The 20,178-nt window shown below is 41.8% G+C and overlaps 1 protein-coding gene across 1 annotated transcript in view; it reads left to right on the top strand.

Annotated features, from left to right (window-relative positions):
* Window positions 1-15,659: 15,659 nt before the first annotated feature.
* LOC134358777 (VPS10 domain-containing receptor SorCS1-like) overlaps window positions 15,660-20,178 on the top strand; it is a 1,326,002-nt gene continuing 1,321,483 nt past the window's right edge. The window contains exon 1 of the mRNA XM_063071254.1: window positions 15,660-16,536. Coding sequence (XP_062927324.1) covers window positions 16,189-16,536 — 348 coding nt within the window. The 5' untranslated portion in view covers window positions 15,660-16,188. The remainder of the gene's footprint in view (window positions 16,537-20,178) is intronic.

Genomic DNA, 20,178 nt, shown 5'->3' with positions numbered 1-20,178 from the left:
ATGTACGTAACTCTGGTTGGATTCTTAATTCAATCTGCTTTGATTGAATAGTGTCCTGGCTATTACAATCAGTCCAGCACACACAGGATGGTTGACAGACCAGAGCAGAAAGCTGAAATACGGACACCCAATACAGAGGGGGTAAATCATTTAGGAGGAATCAACTGATTGGCTTGCTCCTAAGCCATTTACAGGCCCAGGTGGCGTGCAGTGAAGGCTGTGCCTAGCCAACTGCCTGCCCCTTTTCTGGAGTTACATTCGTGCCCGGGCGTCCGTCGGGAGGCAGTGTGCAGGTGGGAGAGTTCTGAGAATGGTGCCACCAGAGAATTGTATGTTTTGTTGAGAATAGTAACTGTATTTTAATTTGAAATTGTAAATCCCTGATAAATGTGTGCATCCTGTAGTTTGTTAAAAAGGTCAAAGTCTGGTTTCCTTGATGCTACATCACAGTTGCACAATTCTGACAAAGGGTCTCTGAATGTGCAATGTTGGTTCTTTATCTGCTAATGTAGACTGACCTGTGAGTGCTTCTAGATCTTCTGGTTTTATTTCTGACAGTCTGCAACTGCATTTTTAAAAATATTTTACAAGAGGGAATGGGCTTTGTCTGGAAGAAAGTGTCGAATCTTTCTCCAACAATAGTTCTTACCTGATCCAAAAATATCTTCACCTTGTTCATACAAAATGATGGAATTTTTGAATTTGACAGTCTCTTTTGCAGTCATCCTGGAGGCCCGGAGGGCTGTCCTGGGATTGTTTGATTGTCCGTGTGTGTGGATGAGTAGACAGAGAAAAGGGGCTGGTTTTCCTCTTGTAGTTCTGTTGCTTGATGGGTTCTGTTTTTGTTGTGTTCCGTGTTGTTCTGATGAGCATTTGTGGGCATGCTATGTTGGCCTGGACCATGAGGCAGCACTGCAAACTGCCCCCAGCACACCTCTGGGTATGTTGGTTGTAAATGTAAACGATACATCTCCTTATAAGTTTTGATGTCCTTGTGATTAATTAATGAGTCTGATTTTTTTCCATTGAATGTCAGAGGTTCTTATATCTTCCAGAAATAATAAACGACAGTGGGTGTGTTTGAAGGGCAGAAGTTGCCTTGCAGATTTCCCTCTAAGTCCCACAGCATACTGACTTGAATATAAATCTCTGTTCCCTTGTCAACAGCTCACCTTTACAAGAACAATTAGCAATCAGAATGTCATAGATTTGTACAGCACAGAAACTGACCCTATAACCTACTGAAGTCTACACAGAACAAAAAAATACATTTTAGAGAGCTGGAATTAATAGGTCTTTTTCTTACTGAACATATATAACACAGAGCATTCTGAGGATCTTTTCTTGACACCCAATTACTTACTATCTCTGGTAATGATTAAGATGAGGGAGCAGGTATCAAGTTTGCTGATGACACAAAAAATGGTTGGAAAGGCATTACACATGAAGGTTGCTGGTGAATGCAGCAGGCCAGGCAGCATCTCTAGGAAAGGCATTAGTCTGTTGAGAATATATGGACCCTACATTAGGATATACCAGGCTCATTGAGCAAGCAAAGGGTTTGGCATATGAGGCTAAATGATTTGCCAGGAGTGAATGAGATGGTTATCTAACTGAAAGAGACTGCAGTGGACTATAGAAGGATCTGCATTTTCTTGTGCATGAAACATAAAAATTTAGCAGGCAAATGCAACAAGTGGTTATGAAGGGAAATTACATAATGGCTTTATTGTAAGGAGGGGGCTTTTAAAAATAGATAAATATTGATACAGTTTATAATGTGTTTCTGAGCACACATATGGAGTATTGTGCACAGTTTTGGTCCCTTATTTAATAAAGAATATACTAGTATCTTTTTTTTAATTGAGGTACAGTGCAGACCAGGCCCTTCTGGCCCTTTGAGACACATTGCCTAACAAAGCCCTGATGTAATCCTAGCTTAAACATGAGACAATTTACAATGACCAATTAACCTATCAACTGGTATGTCTTTGGGCTGTGGGAGGAGACCAGAGCACCTGGAGGAAACCCACACAGTCACGGGGAGAAGGTACAAACTCCTTACAGGCAGCAGCGGGAAATGAGCCCGGATCACCTGTATGGTAAAGCGCTGAGCTAACCACTATGCCATATATAACAATTTTGAGGCTGTGCCCTTTAGTTCTGGATACCTCCACCATAGGAGACATCCTCTCCACATCTACCCGATCTAGTCTTTTCAACATTCAATAAGTTTCAATGAGAACCCCCTGCATCCTTCTAAATTCCAGTGAGTACAGGCCCAAAGCTGCCAAACGCTCCTCACATGTTAACCCCTTCATTCCTAGAATCATCCTCGTGAACCTCCTGTGACAACACATACTTTTTGAGATATGGGGCCCAAGTCTGTGGACAATACTTCAAGTGCGACCTGACTAGTGTCTTATAAAGGCTTAGCTTTATCTCCTTACTTTTATATTCTATTCCCCTTGAAATAAATACCAACATTGCATTTGCCTTCTTTACCACGGACTCAACCTGTAAATTAACCTTCTGAGAATCTTGTACAAGGACTCCTAAGCATCTCTGCACCTCTGATGTTTGAACCTTTTCCCCGTTTAGATAATAGTCTGCACTATTGTTCCTTTTACCAAAATGCATTATCATACATTTCCCACCACTGTACTCAATCTGGCACTTTTTTGCCCATTCTTCCAATTTGTCTAAGTCCTTCTGCAGTCACATTGCTTCCTCAGCACCACCTATCCTCCACCTATCTTCATATCATCCGCAAACTTTGCCAGAGAGCCATCAATTCCACTATCCAAGTCATTGACAAACAACGTGAAAAGCAGCAGTCTTAATACTGCGCCCTGCTGAACACCACTAGTCACTGGCAGCCGACCAGAAAAGGCCCCTTTTAATCCCCCTCACTGCCTCCTGCCTGTCAACCATTCCATTCCTCTGTCTTTCCTGTAACGCCATAGGATTTTATCTTGTTAAGCAGCCTCATGTGTAGCACCTTATCAAATGCCTTCTGAAAATCCAAGTAAATTACGTCCACTGCCCCTCCTTTGTCCACTTCTGATTCCTAAAATCACTCCCTACTTAATAATAGTCTACACCTTTATTCCTTTCTTCCAAACTGTGTGGCCATATGCTTCGCTATGTTGTATTCCATCTACTACTTCTTTGCCTTTTCTTCCAATCTCTTCTAGATCTTTCACAGACTCTCTGCTTCCTTAACACTAATTGCCCCAACACCTATCTTTGTATCTACAAACTTGGCTATGAAGCCATCAATTCCATCATCCAGATCACTAACATATAACATGAAAAGTATTGAACCCAAGACCCATGTTTGTGGAACACCACTAGTCACTGGCAGCCAACCAGAAAGCATCTCCTTTATTTTGACTCTTTACTTCCTTCCAGTCAGCCAATCTTCAATTGATTCTTCTTTGTCTATCCAGCTTGTTACTTCCCCAAAGAATTTCAACAAATTTTTCAGGCAAATTTCCCCTTGAGTAAACTATGTTGACTCATGCCTAGTTTATCAAGTGCAACAGGGCACTCTCAATCCTCACCTGTCACTAGAGATGGTTGAAATCTCTCTAATAGGACCCCAAATATCCAGACTGCAAAGGCTGAGTTTGCTGTTCGGCTAGCTCTTTCAGAACCCTTGGGAGTAGCCCAACTAGTTCAGGTGACTTATTTATCTTCAGATCTTTCAGTTTCCCAAGCACCTTCTGCTTCATAATAGCAACAACACTCACTTCTGCCCCCCGACAATCTCTCATTTCTGGCATTCTGCTAGTGCCTTCCACACTAATGAAGGGACTGATACAAAATACTTATTCATTCTGTCCACCATTTGTTTGTTCCCCATTACTACCTCTCCAGCATCATTTTCCAGTAATCCAATGTTTACTCTTTCCTCTCTTTTACTCTTAATATATTTGAAAAAAACTTTTGTTATCATCTTTTATATTGGCAAGTTTACCTCCATATTTCAGCCTTTCTTTCCTATTGCTTTGAAGCTGGGTAGAGAGTCTTTACTCTAGGATAGATCAACTGTTTTGCTATTGAATAGCCACACAGGCTTGAGGGACCAGATATCCTACTCTGTCTCTACTTCCTTGTGTTCTTGCAAATGCAGTTTTCCCTTTTTATTACTTTTCATTCAAACTGAACAATTGCTGAGTGGATGTGTTTTGATTCTCACTTGTTGAAGAATTCACGTAGGCCAGGAATCTAGGCATTTCATTTCTGGAATGGTTTCCCAATCAATCATCATAATACAATCATCGGCAAAAATCCTTTGGAATTGTAGATAAATATTTTAAAAACTTTAGAATAATTTACAGAAATTGTTGTTTAACACTTATGAATGAAATTACCACAATAATCTCTGTATTATAATGATTATAAGCAGGAAAACAAAATCAAATAGAAAGTAAACTGATGAAAACCTTTACTAAAATAACAAACAGTAGAAATTAAAATAAGCACATTATGCATTTATAAACATGTAGCTTCTGGGCCATTTTTATTTTAAATGTGTGAGTTAACCATTCCCTTGCAGTAAATGTACAAAAGTTATAAGTTGTTTTTTAAGATTGTAATATTTATGGATGGCAGGGTAGAGATACATCTCTACTAAGGGAGGTGTAAGGCACTCCTTCCCTCCACCAACCTGCAGGTCACCCTTGGGTAAGGTGTAGCACCTGCCTAGCCCTTACAGATCGGACTCATGTGAAGCCATGGGAGCAGTTGGTGGATGGCCATATGAGCAGCTGATGAACATCACAAGTCCTGGTTACGCAACCCATAATGCCAGGCTGGCAGTCTCTGAAGAATAATGATAATGCCTGGTATCACCCATCTTGTAAAGACACTGCCCAGAAGAAGGCAATGGCAAATCACACTTGTAGAAAAACTTGCAAAGAACAATCATGGTTGTGGAACGACTATGATTGCCCACATCATTCTACACGACACATAATGAACGAACGAGTATCATTTAGCTTTGACATTCATTTAAGCCTGGTATTTATTTCTGAGTGAGAGTGGGATGCTGGCAAGCATAACTGATTATTTTACAAAAAGTATCGTTATTACCATATTGTTTTTGAAGGTAACATTTAATTAAATTTATTTTTCAGATCTTCCATCAGACAAACGCTTAGATCTGAGTCACATCAAAACCAAAGCCTCTAGTTTATGATTAACAGAGAGTCGTTGGCCTGAAACATTATTGAACAGATGCTACCTGACCTGCTGTGTGCTTTGCGATTATTCTAAATTATTGTAGATTTCCTGGATCTGCAGTTTTTAGTTTTTATCTCCCTAAATTCACATTCCTATCTATGCGGATCAATAAATGACAGATTTACATTTATATGGTTACTTCCACAGCTACTTAGGAGTATCCCAATGTGCCATATAGAAACATAGAAACATAGAAACATAGAAAATAGGTGCAGGAGTAGGCCATTCGGCCCTTCGAGCCTGCACCGCCATTTATTATGATCATGGCTGATCATCCAACTCAGAATCCAGCCTTCCCTCCATACCCCCTGACCCCTGTAGCCACAAGGGCCATATCTAACTCCCTCTTAAACATAGCCAATGAACTGGCCTCAACAGTTTGCTGTGGCAGAGAATTCCACAGATTCACCACTCTCTGTGTGAAGAAGTTTTTCCTAATCTCGGTCCTAAAAGGCTTCCCCTCTATCCTCAAACTGTGACCCCTCGTTCTGGACCTCCCCAACATCGGGAACAATCTTCCCGCATCTAGCCTATCCAATCCCTTTAGGATCTTATACGTTTCAATCAGATCCCCCCTCAATCTTCTAAATTCCAACGAGTACAAGCCCAGTTCATCCAGTCTTTCTTCATATGAAAGACCTGCCATCCCAGGAATCAATCTGGTGAACCTTCTTTGTACTCCCTCTATGGCAAAGATGTCTTTCCTCAGATTAGGGGACCAAAACTGCACACAATACTCCAGGTGTGGTCTCACCAAGGCCTTGTACAACTGCAGTAGTACCTCCCTGCTCCTGTACTCGAATCCTCTCGCTATAAATGCCAGCATACCGTTCGCCTTTTTCACCGCCTGCTGTACCTGCATGCCCACTTTCAATGACTGGTGTATAATGACACCCAGGTCTCGTTGCACCTCCCCTTTTCCTAATCGGCCACCATTCAGATAATAAGTATAAGGTAGGCAACGTAGCAATGATCTTAATAGATTTGATCTCCACAATCATCAATATGGTAACAAATAGATAAACTACTTTAGTAGTGTTTGTTGAGGGGTGTATATTGGGTGTGAAATGTGGTAACTCTACACTTGCTTGTGACATTTGTCTTATTTTAATTAATTAACATACAGTTAAAAGATTGTGTCACTTCAATAAATATGAACAAAAAAGATTGTAAACGTATTTTGACATCCTTAATGTAGTGATGTTTTAATGGTAAAAATTATTCATTTCTTTCTTGTGAAACATTCTTATTAGATCATTGATCACGGTTGTTTCATTAATTGCAAACAAGGGGACTATGAATAAATAAGATTAAGCTTCAATTCAGGCAGTCATTTCACTATTAGACTTTAAAGATATAACTCATTCTCTGTCCAGCATTTTCTTTCTTTTCTGAAATTTAATTCTGTGAAGCTTTTAAAAAAAACAGCAAGCACAAAATGTTGGAGGAATTCAGTATGTCAGGCAACATCTATGGAGAAGAGATGCAGTACTGATGAACCCCGAAATGTTGGCTGTTTTTCCTTTCCATAGATGCTGCTGAGTTCCTCCAGCATTCTGTATTTGTTGTTCTGGATTTCCAGCAGCTGCAAAATCTCTGAGTTTAAAAAAACAGCTTTGTCTTCAATCTTTTTTCCCAAAGATGCTGAGATCTACTGGGTTATAGCTTTTATTGTACTGACATAAGTCATGTACCATCTCCTGAATAACTATTGCCCATGATGTAAGCCAAGGCAATAGTATTTAACAAAGAGAATGGCATTATAACCAGATCTGTTAATCACATGGTCACTGAACCTCTCCACCAGAGGTCAGTCAATGTCAATTACATTTGCTCCTTTAAGATTAGGGGTAAAATTTTTAGGACTAATGTTAGCACCCAATTGAATTTTCTCTTTAGCCATCCTGGCCTCTGAAAGTCAATGTCACATAATTTGCGGAGTATTATTCTCTGTTGAGGCAACAAGAATGGACAACACTGATCCAATCCCATTCAGCTACCTTGAGAAAGAGTTCCACCTCTTCTGGTCCAAACTCATGTAACAAAATTACGGCTGTACTCAAACTGAGCACAGGGTTGGCATGATCCTAACAGGGTTATCTTTCAATCATTTCAACAGAAATAGCCAGAAGCAGTTGTGATAATCCTTTCTATTTTAAAATTTGTAGTGCACAATGTCTGCCTAATATCCCCATGTGCTTTTCCCACTCCCCACCCTTTGCTGTTTCAAACTATGATCCATTATTTTTTTTTAGAAATTAATTAAGGTTCTAGTTTAGATTCTTTTTAGTCAGAAACTAAGTGCCCCAATGAACTCCAGTATAAAGGGATATTGCTCTCTTCTCCTTTGCCCTGGTGGGAATGTTAAATTTATTAACATTCTTAATCCTTGACAGCAGTGTTTTCTGTGCACGCTTCCTAAGAACTTTGAACTGATCTATCACATGAAAACAAAAACAAAAGCCGCAGATGCTGAAAATTTAAAATGAAAACAGAAAATTTCTCAAACACTCAGTAGGTCAGGTGACGCCTGTGGGAGAAAAAACAGAGTAAAAGTTTCATGTTGATGGTCCTTGGTCAGAGCTTTTATCAAATCTTTGCTAGTCCTCATTAAAGCTTCTCTACATCTACGTCCTGCTATGAACAACTTCTCAAGAGCCAAGATTATTTTTGGTAGCATTTTCAACGCATGTTATCAAAAATTCTCCTGCATCTCTCTGAAACTACACTATGACTCACTCACTCACTCATCAGTGAATTTTACATTGCATTCTGATAAAGCAACACCTTAGTTTTAAAACTCACACATTTGTCCATCAAGTCTGTCTATGGCCACACACTTCCATATCTTATTCTCCTCTGTTGTTCCAAACCTCTAATGTCTCTGTCTTCTTTCAGTACTGACCTCCTTGGCCCATCAATGAAATTCATGCCTTTGGAACCATAGACTCGAGAACTTAAAATTATTTCCTTAAAACTCTGTTTTTCTATCTCATTTAACAGGCTATGTAAAAGCTATCTCTTTGATTATTCTTCTGGTTACCTGCCCAAATGTCGATTTGCGAGTCATATTTTTGTCTGATTAAACTACTGTGAAATTCATTGCAACACCTTGTTACAAGTTTTATTTTTTTAGGCAGTCAGTGGCCACTTTATCACGTACACCCGCTCGATAATGCAAATATCTGATCAGCCAATCATGTGGCAGCAACTCAATGCATAAAAGAATGCAGATATGGTCAAGGAGTTCAGTTATTGTTCTGACCAAATATCAGAATGGGGAAGAATTGTCATCTAAGTGACTTTGACCATGCAATAATTGTTGGGGCCAGATGGAGTCGTTTGAATATCTCAGAACGGCTGATCTCCTGGTGTTTCCATGCACAATAGTTTCTTGAGTTTATAGAGAATAGTGCAAAAAACAAAAGCACATTATGTGATCAGCAGCTCTGCAGGCGAAAACAAATTGGATTAATGAGGGAAGTCAGAGGGGAATGGCTAGACTGGTTCAAGCTGACAACAGGAAGGCAACAGTAACTCAAATAATCACATGTTACAACAGGGGGTGCAGAAGAGCATATCTGAATGCACAACATGTCACACCTTGAAGCGGATGGTCTCTCACAGCAGAAGATCATGAACTTAGTTGTCACTTTTTTTCCAATAAAGTGAACACTGAGTGTATATTACGCAGACCTACACCATATTTTCACTTCACAGGCATTGTCAGAGATGTGTCATAAGTTTTGCCCCTTGTGTAAGTGCTTTGCATTTAAGTCCAAAACTGTGCAAAGAGATACTTCATTTCACTAACTGTGCCATCATGAACCCCAGGAACAATTGGGCTAAGTAGAAGACTATCCAGAATAGGTAAAACAGTATATGTACATGGCATATCTGACCTTTTGCATCAATGTCCCTTGTGATGCATTGTCGATTACTAGAAGTTGTTTCTTGTTAGAACCTGACGCAATTCTATTTCAATTGCTCTTATAAATACAATCATGCACCAAAATGTCAGTTGAGGTTTGCAATAATACTAGCTGTTTGCAAAGAAGCTGAGCCAAGCCTACAGAAACTGCTGACTCTTGAATGGTTTCACAGCTGTTATTTAATCTTGTTGTTAAGAAAAACTTTCAACTTGTGTCTTGTGGTTGGCAATGTCATCTTAAAACCTGAATAAAATAGTTACTTTCCAGTCCCTTCAAGTATATGTTTAATCCAGTTAAATTCTCTATAGATCAGTATAATTTACCTGGAAGTTTCCACTGTCCATAAATTGTCCAAATGTATGTCTGATATCTGACAACCAGTTAGTAGCTATTACCTCTGATGAAATAATGGGAAGAGATAAGCCATCGTCTTTGGTCCTTTGCTATCTATTCCAGCTATTGTCTGGGCTATTGTCTGATACTTGGCTAGAATGTCTATAGTCAAGGTATCATATCTGACCTTGCGTTTTCTGACCTAACTTTCACAGACTTTTGTGATTTCTGGCCTACATATGTGCCCAGATAAGCAGTGCCTCAACTTTAAAATCATGTCTCACCCTCCGTGATCTCTGTACTCTGTCAATTTTGACTCCTTACTATAAACCCTTGGTCTATTGTGTCCATACTTCAGCTGCCAAAATTATCCCCTACATCCCTCTTCTTTTCTAAAATGAAGCATCAACCTAACTAATGAAACCCTTAACCTATTATCACTACGAATTTATTCTATTGTGACTAGATTTCAATTTGATTTGAAGAGAGTTCTGTGAAACACAATGACATTACCTGTATCACTGCAGGCTTTTCTGATGTCTTCTAATTTAATTTAATACCTGGATTGGATTATCATTTTACATGCATTATTCTACCCGTAAACTTCCATGTGGTGTATGCTATCTTTTCAGTTATTTATTTATTTAGCTTGCTGAATTGAAATACTCTTTACGGTATATTCATTAACTGAATCTTCTCCAGGGATCATCACCTTGTCATGGTAGAAAGACTTGTGAGTTCTTGAGATCCCAAGAACAATGCCATCTGCAGTTTAGCTACCTGGCACTTACCTCCTGGTAGGATCACCTATGGTCAATGTGGAAGTTCCAGATTAGGAGCAATCCAACCAAGACCTCACTGGTGGAGCTTGTGGAAGATGATGACACAGCAGAGTGGCAGTGAAGACAGAGGAAGGTTGCGGCAGTGAAAGGGACCCCAGTCATCTTGCCACAGGATTCTGAAGGCAACCTGCCAAGGACTGTGCCCATGCATCAGCCTCCCCTCATTAAATAAAGTCATGCAGAGGTGTTCTCCATTAAGGAATCCACTCTAACATCCCAGGTTAACTGCACCAGAATATGTGGATCAGCCTCCATAGTCACCCAAAGAACCAACAACAGACAACCCCGAGAAGAATATCATACTCAACTTGAGTGATCACACTGCTTACTGCACTAACAGATTATTACAATGGTATCCCATATATAATTCCCTGCTTTTGAAGGGCATCAGTTGAGAAATTTTACTCTGTTCAGAATGAGATGGATGCAGAATGGGTCTGGAGGATGCACACTACCATAGTACTTTACTTAGGTATAAAAGTGGACTGCAGATATCTCAGGTATAGGGGAGGATTAATTGGTTCAATTTTAGGAAATGGGCTGAGTATAATTTGAGCTGCACTCTTGAAATTATTTTTGGTCCAGTATCTAGCATGAAACTGCTAAATGGCAGTACTGCAAGACTCCTATGGATAATTTAGATTCTATTGTTATACCGACCTTCAGTGCATTGAATTCTGGTTCTGAAATACATTCCTTTGAAGTCCCTAGGATGAATTACAGAGATGAAGTAACAAGTTAAGGTGATTATACAGTATAATGCACTTAATGCTACTGAATGGTGATAAAGGCTTCCCACGTGTAACTAAGAAAGGTATAAACCATTTAATTCTTAACCATTCAAGACAATGAGTTACCATCTATTATGGGCAATATCCATGAGATTTTCACACCAATTAGATAATATCAATACTTTTTTTTGCAGAGAAAATGTACTTTGAAAAAAAACTTCAATTACCAACAATGCACAAGAAATTGCTGGAGGTTCTCAGTTGGTTAGGTGGTATTTGTGATCACAGATGCTGCTTAACCTGCTGAGTTCTTCCACCGTTTGTTTTATGTGTCTGATTTCAACACCTGCAGTCTTTTGTGTTTCCATGAAAATCAATTGCCTCAGTAACTGGTAATTGGCTGATTATTATCATGTGCACTGAGATACAGTGAAGAACGCACACCATCCATACAGGTTATTTCAAAACATCTGTACATTAAGGTAGTACAAAGGGAAAAAACAATAACAGAGGGCAGAATATCAAGACACAGTTATAGAGAAAGTGCAGAGCAGGTGTACAATAAGATGCAGGGGCCAAGATGCTGCAGAATTATTGAAAATGATAAGCAATTAAATTCCAATGTTCCATCAAGCTTGGAACACACATTATGTTTTTTCTCCATCCTGCACTTCTATCTCCAACCAAAGAAGAGTCAATATAAACAAAGAAGTCTCCAGTGCCGTTAATGGGAACAAATCTCTGGAAAAGTCTCTGATCTCATCACGGGCTGAATGGACAAGAAAATGCAGACCATGTTTAATCTCAAAATATCAGGTATCTTCTGTCAAAGACCAGTCCTGCTTCCACTGAAGGTGACAAAGTGTCAATACTCACCACCCCAACCATCAATCTTCTACCACACGAAACATCAATCTACCATCCCAAACATCAATCTACCGCCCCAATCTGCCATGCCTGCCAAAATTCAAAGTCGAATTTAAAAGCAAATTGAAATTCAATGTTCAAGGCAATTTTATTGTATGTACACATATATATCTATATATATGCAACCCTGAGATTCATTTGCTTGCTGGCCTTCACAGTAAATACAAGAAGTACAATAGAATCAATGATAAATAGGATGGATAAACAGCCAATGTGCAAAAAACTGCAAGCTGTGCAAATGCAAAATTAAATAATAATAAATGGATAGAACATAGAATAGTACAGGCACATAACAGGCCATTTGTCCCACAATGCTGTGCTGAACCAGCTAAAAAGTAAATCAAAATCACCCAAACACTAATCCCTCCTACCTACACCATGTGCATATCTTTCCATCTTCCTGTGTCTATCGAAATGTTCCTTAAAAGCTCTAATGCATTTACCTCTACCACCATACCAGGCAGTGCATTCCAGGCATCCACTACTCTCTGAGTAAAAAACTTACCCCTCACATCCCCCTTGAACCTACCCCTCTCACCTTCAATGCATGCCCTCTGGTATTAGGCATTTCAACTCTGGGAAACAAATGTTCTCTGTCCACTCTGTCTAAGCCTCTCATAATCTTATAAACTTCTATCAGGTCTCTCACTAGCCTCTGGCACTCCAGAGAGAACACCCTAACTTCATCCAGTCTCTCATGATAGCACATACCCTCCAAACCAGGCAGTGTCTCAGTGAATGTCTTCTGCACCCTCTCCAAAGCCTCATCATCCTTCCTATAGTGGTGCACACAATACTCTAGATGTGGCCTAACCAGAGTTCTATAAAGTTGCAACATAACCTCCTGAGTTTTGAATTCATTGCCTCAATTAATAAAAATAAGCATTCCACAAGCCATCTTAACTACCTTATCAACCAGTTTATGAACTTGGATCCCAAGATCTCTCTGCTCAGCAGTCACTGTCAAGGTCCTTGCCCTTAATAGTGTACTGTTTCCTTGCATTTTCCCTACTGAGGTGCTACATTTCACATTTATCTGGGTTGAACGCCATCTGCCATTCCTCAGCCCATATTTGTAACTGATCTACGTTGTGCTGTATTCTTTGCCAGGCTCCTACACTATCCATAAGTCCACCAATCTTGCTATCATCTGCAAATTTACTAACCCACCCATCTACATTTTCCAGGTCATTTACTGTATATACATCACAAACAGCAGAGGTCCCAGCAGAACTCAACGCAGTAAAGACCTCGGCTTGAATAAGTCCCCTCAACCACTACTCTCTGTCTTCTATGTTCAAGCCAGTTCTGAGTCCAAACAGACAGTTTGTAGTGGGTTTCCGAATGCTCATACATCCTATTCCTAAGAATTTTCTCCAACAGTCTACAACTGATGTGAGACTCACCAGTCTATAGTACCCAGAATTTTCCATTGTTCCCTTCTTAAGTAGAAGTGCAGCATCAGTCACTCACCAGTGGCTAGAGAAGAAACAAAGATACTGGACAATGCCCAGCAATCTCATGTTTTGCCTCCTTCAATAACCTAGAGCAAACAATAAATATTAAGAACAGATGAAGAGCCCTTGAAAATGAGTCCAGAGAACTGTCCATTGAGGAGCCAGTGACCACACATCTATTCCAGAGGTTCCTTACCTTTTTAAGAAACAAAGGGTTGTTTTGTATTTAATCTAACACCACCGATGTAACACTACGCATGTAGATTTAAAGGCAAGAATTAATCGCAAATAAGTTTCCATTGAAACAAATAAATCTTAGAAATTTTGACGCATATTGTCACTGTATCAGAGTGAACTGTAACCAAATTGGGAATGAGCATAACTGCTTCAGCACTTGCATCCCTTGACACCATGCTTCAGTTGGTACAACTCTCGCTCTCGAATCTGCAGCTATGAGTTTTAGTGCCATGAATAAAGAAATCTAAACTGACAGTTCTATAAAATACCACGAGAAAACCGATGAAATGCTAAGCCAATGCCCACATCTGATTTTCACACGAATATAAAACATTCCATATTTTTATGAGTTTTGGTGTTCTTCCTGCTGTGTCAGTCTATACTTAACAACCCTTAATAAAAATTATTTAAAAAGTTACGTGGTTATTATCAGTGTTCTTGCACGATCTTGCTGTGCGCAAATTACCTACCGCACTTCCTTCTCCCTTGACTATATTTCACTGCATGAAAAGCATTTAAAGAAAAGCAAAATTCAAAAGTCGCTATTATGTTATTACACCCAACACATTCAATGTTAAGCCAATGCGTTAATTTTAATTAGGGATCCTGATGAATGGTCTTGGCCCGAAACGTCGACTGTTTATTCCCCTCCATAGATGCCACCTGACTTGCCGAGTTCCTCTAACAATTTGTGTGTTGCTCGTTCGTTTTAAAGGGAGTACCTTTTATGGTTTACCTGCTTAAGTTTTATTCGGGGGATAGTGGTTGGGTGGAGTGGTGGGTGTCTCATTTTGAGTGCGTGTGTTTCAGTTGACAGGTGATGTTATTCACCCAGGGCAAGTCAGTGGGCTTACAAGGGCAGTCCCGGAGCACCAGGGCGAACAGCAGCGGGACCCGCATCAACGCTGGCTGAGTGAACCTACGAGCGAAGAGCACACCCGAGTCAGCAGAGACTGCAGAGCTGAGAGTGTTTTATGCGCTGTCTCTGATTTCCGGGGGGGGGGGGTGAAGAGAAATAGGGAGTGGGTGGGGGAAAGGACGGAGTACGCACCTGCACCAAGGATCCACTAGATGGTATGAGATGAATGAACAGAGTGTCGGCTGGGGAAAAAAGTTTGTTACTGCCGAGTGATTCAGTGCGTCGGTCGTAATCGACTCCAGGCTGCGTGCAATATAGTTCCGTCTCACAGGGAACCTTTCTCCACTCTGCTTGTATCCGCACTATGACCACTACTTGTAGCAAGAGACCACTTATATTCCCCCAAAACTCAACTTCAATTGCATTAATTTATGCTAAACTTCTGTTTGCAATGTACTGGGCTGCTGCTGCATAAAGCTAATTTTTCATGGCATTTACACCGTGGGTACTCTGACAATAAACTTCAACTTAAACATTTAACTATCAACTTTTGGAGACTGACGTTGTCACAGGTTTGGCTGCTGTTTGGGTTTGGCGGGGGAGTGGGAGGCCAGAAGGGGGTCACTGATTTGCCAGAGGATCACTGGTGTGAGTGTCAGTCGTTTGTAAACACACTTCGCCCAGTGGCTTGTCACCGTGGGTCTGGGCGACGCGGTCGTCCTTCCTCTGACAAGCTGAGTGTACCGAAGGACTTATTCGGCCCCTCAGTGGGTTAGTGTGCCCTTCATTCCTCCATCCCTCCCCTCCAACCTTCCTCAGTTCCTCTTCAGCGAGTCCCGGCTTACCGAAAGCCCGTGGCGCCGTGCGACTCTAACAGGTTTTAAATATAAACCCAAGAGGACCCGCGTAAAGCGGAGAGGGTGCGGGGCGGGGCGGGGCGGGGAAGGGGTAGTGAATTCTAGACTTCAAGAGTCCGGCGGGTGATACCCGGGAGCCAGACGGCGGGAGCGCCCCAGGGGTGTGGTGGATGCGGCCGTCGCTGCCATCCGTTCCCTTAACAAAAAAACACGAGGCAGAGTCCAGAGCGATGAGGTTGCAAAGACTCCCACGCCCCGGCGGACCGTCCAACCTACTCTGACGCGCCCAGAGGTTATTAATAAGAGGGCGGTTATCTTTCACACGGCGTACGAGTTAATGAGGAGGACGATGTTCTTACCAGCTGAATCAATAACGAAAGCAGAGAGAGTCTGAGCTATTGAGGACATTACACACTCCCTGATCGCCGGAGTGTTTTTTTTTTGCAACCGTGTGACCAGGATGCCTATAACACGACATCGAAGCATTGATAAATGATTGCAGCTCGGCGTACACAACATAGTGGTGGATCTCACCATCATCCCTGAGTCAGTTTATTAACAACCTCCTTCTATCCCTCGCCCTTCTCTCTTACTGGCGCACTTTTGCCTAAAACCTTGAATGCGAACTGTTTTATCAGTTGGGAGCACTTTTTGCAAGATAAAAAATATTGATTAAAAATACCCCGCCGGCGTGACAGAACTTCCAAGGAGTTGGATCGGGTGTCTCTGAGAGGGTGAAGTTTTGTGGCCGGGGGTCTCAAGGATGGTGGCGCAGGTTGTGTGGAGCCCGGTGTGGATGTTTTGGACACTATTCGCCGCTCTCGCCTCTGCGGACTTGAGTCGCGTCCCTTCTCAGGCGAGGCAACAGGGATCGGTGCATGTGCACCTAGGCGCGCAAGCATCGGCGAGGCGATGGCGCCGCGGGGTTCTGGACGAGTTCCCCCGTCTGGGTGCACCCGGCTTGGGTCACGGTGGCAAATCCCGCCGGGAGGCGGTGAAACTGACTAACCCGCGGCCGGAGGAGATGGAACTGAACAGTACCACCTTCGCATTGACCGGTGATTCCGCGCACAATCAAGCCATGGTGCACTGGTCTGGGCAGAACAGTAGTGTAAGCAGTGGGATTTTATATTAAAACATGCTGTAGATTATTTAAGTTGCATTTAGCCATATTGTGACTGATATAACCGTTTAACCCTCGCATACCTCTTTGAGTGTTCTATTCAAGTTTTATATGCAATTGCTCTAGTTTCGAATCTCTTTAAAGCTCGTCTATGGCTCGTCTACTGGTCAGAATTGTGCAAGTAACATTTCGATTGTGGGTTGAAGGTACAGAAAGTCGGGTAGTCATAAAATGAGGTGACTCTTCTAAAGAAGGGTTATAAAGTCGCCGTCAGTTTCTTAACCAACCCTCCGAGAATAGTTGTTGGAGAGCTGATAAAACTCCAATCATTGATCGTCTCCAAGACCCCATAGTAATAAACTTGGTGTAGCAATGGGATGTGAGTGACCGTTATTTCAACTAATACCAGTTTTAAACTCGAAGTATGATAGATATAGAAGCTAAATGATACGGATACGTAAAACGGGGTGGGGGCGGGGGGGGGGATTCGTTCATTGCCTGGGCATTGTTTAAAGGAGGGGAAGCAGCTACCTGTCAATGTACTTAACCCGCCAGACTATTTGACAATGATCCCGGTCCAAGTGTGGATTTTGTCCCCTGGGTAAAGTAAACCCAAACTGTTTATATTTTAGTATAAGCTGCATAGTGAAGTGGGAAGAAACCATACGCGTCCCACGGAAGATAGTCGGTGTCCCTAAATTTACAAGGGACCATTTTTTTTCCGCTTTGAAAGGGAACTAGGGTTAATAGAATTGCAAATGATTATAAATTAGAGTAGTGCGATTTTTTTTCGTGAATTTATTTGGGTTTAAATCATTTCCAATTAAACCCCGCTTTAGATACATTAATTGGACTAACGTCCGTTATTTTATGTGTTTTTGTTGTAATTTTACTCTTTTTTAACGTAAAGTTATGACTGAAACCTATACTTTATGGAGTTAGGTCTGGTCTCTATTTTTCAAGGACTGCTTTTCATCCGTCTTGGCTCCTTACAACCCGACTTTTGAAAGTTGAAGGTTTGAAACCTAAAGAGAGCGTAACAGACGGGCTCGTATCCAGATGTCCCTTTGTTCTCAAGGGCGAGGGGCATACAGCGGTGATGTAAACACCCCGGCTGACCCAGCCCCGAATCGACAACTTGTCCCTAATGATTGGAAATGAGGAGGGAGCCGAAAAGGCGAAGAGAACGAATCTGCGCGCGGTTAATATAGCTCCGCTTGGCCGAATGCAAGGCGCCTTGCCGCTGGCTCCAGCTCCGAGCATTTACAATATTCCAACTGCATGAACGTTGGAAGTGAGAGCAGACACTTAAATTGCATCCATCTTCCCCCATCTTTGCACACACAGTGAAAACTCTATAAATATCTGACTTCAGGTAATAATCTGGAACTCTCCGTCTGCGGTTCCTATTGCATCTCCGCTCAAGCAGACCGTCTGAGGGCAAAGCTATTCGTGGAATAGATGCCGAATTCAAACCGTGCCTCTCCGGTATTGTCAATAACTGGGCATCGATCCTTAAACCAATGTCTACCAAGGAAAATACCTGCTCTGCTGTCCGGGCGATTCTCGTAAATAAAACATGACCACTCAGCCTTTGCTAATGTACTATTAAACCAGGGAAGGGTGAAACACTGAATATAACTGGCGGTCTGTTGGGGCTAATGACAATAGAACCGGCCTCTGTGACTTGCGAGTGGAGAGCGAGAACTGTTGGTAGTTGGCATGGAGGGGCAGACTCCGGTTAAAATTGTCACAAAATTGGCAGGAGACAAGAGACTGCAGATGGCCGAATCTAGAGCAAACCTCCCCCCCAAAAAAAAATCTGCTGGAGGAATTCCGCGGGTCGAGCAACATGTATGGAAGCGACGTTTCGGGTGGTTACCCGGCATCAGGACTGAACTACATGTTCACTTTATCATATCCTTGATATTTAGAAAAATCTTTAACCGTATCTATATCTCGACTATACTTTCCCTCAGATGTTGGTTAATAGTTATCCATTTCGAGTTATGATTCTTGCAAGCAATTTTATTTATTTTATTATTAGTAAATAGCACCTCCAGCTCCTCGAGTCACGCCACCCCAGCAACCCCACAACCCCGTTTAACCCTAACCTAATCACGGGACAATTTGCAATGACTAATTAAACTACCCCGGTAGGTCGTTGGACTGTAGGAGGAATGTGGAGCACCCGGGGAAACCGGGCGCACCCCGCGAGAGGACGTATAGAGACTCCTGAAAGGGATGGCGCCGGATTGAACAGAACCCCGAACTCCGGGACGCCCGAGCTGTAACAGCATCGCGCTCAGCGCAACGCTGCGCCCGTCAATTCTACATCAGTAAATGTCCATACCGTGTCACCATAATTCTACACTCCCCACCGCCCTTTTAATGTGCTTGTTTCCCGGGGATTAACATTAGCAACTTGCTTCTCTTCACAACATCAACTCCCACCACCACCCCCCCCAACCCCACCCCTCCACAACCTTCCCTTCCAGTCCTGGTGAAGGGTTCCGACCCTAAAAGTTGACTATTTATTCCTTTGCACAGATGCTGGCCTGAGCGTGTTACTCTGGATTTCCTGCATCTGCTGAATCTCTTGTGTTTTCGAGTAGTCTTTTCTGCGTTCACTGATCGTAAATTGAGAGTCTGGGTTTCGTTGTACGAAATGGGTTTCTACTGAGCTAAGTTGTGTCGGAATCAGCATCTGACAGTAGTGAGCCTCGCTTCAATATTCTAGTTACAATTTTGTGAATAAAAGTCTTTAATCGATGGATTTATCACCAGCTCCACTGCGAAATAAAAAAGTATTTTTTTATGCACTGGGTTGCGCATTACTGCTTAATTGCTTTTGCGACTTTGCCACTTCTTGGCATTAAAGCTTGACGGTTTCAATCAAAAATATTAACCACTTAGGCTAGAGGTGTCTAATTTCAAAATGCCGAGTTCGCAGTGTAGGAATTGTATCGGGGATACAATTTAGCCAAACGCTCTTAATACATCCTTTACAATCTCCCATTTGGGTAGTGGATCAAAAGTTACTGGTATCATCTTTCTCCCCAGTTCACCCAATCTAACTTTGCCACTTGTTAACCTTTGGCTCCAATTGCTCCAAAATGTTGGAAGAATTCAGCTGATCAGGTCGCATTTATTTAAAGAGTCGACGTTTTGGGCCGAGATCCTTGCTTGATCAGGAGTGCGGTTGAAGGGTTTCCCTCGAAACGTCGACTCTTAATTCATTTCTGCAGATGCTGCTTGACCTGTTGAGTTCATCCAGCACATTGTGTGCGTTATGCTGGACTTCCAGCTTCTGCACAGTCTTTTGTGTTTATTTATTTACATCGATATTGGTGGCAGTGCCTAAATCAGCTAAAACCATAAACAGTGGAATTTCTTTCCCATCCTTCCCCCCAATCTCCATCTCTTTCTCTCCTCTTTAAAGAGTTTTCAAAATCTTTCCCTTCAGTGCACCATGTTACGTTCCTTTGTGCTTTGCCTGAATTTTATTTGATAACGGGACTTGGGAAAACATGCTATGTTTCAAGACATTATATTTCAAAACAGTGGAAGTTGCAGTCAGACAACAGTGGAAATTACAGCTCTGATGGAGTGTATACCTTGATTTTTTGA

The sequence above is a fragment of the Mobula hypostoma genome, chromosome 19, assembly GCF_963921235.1.
Source record: "Mobula hypostoma chromosome 19, sMobHyp1.1, whole genome shotgun sequence".
NCBI lineage: Eukaryota > Metazoa > Chordata > Chondrichthyes > Myliobatiformes > Myliobatidae > Mobula > Mobula hypostoma.
This window is presented reverse-complemented; position numbering and strand designations above follow the sequence as displayed.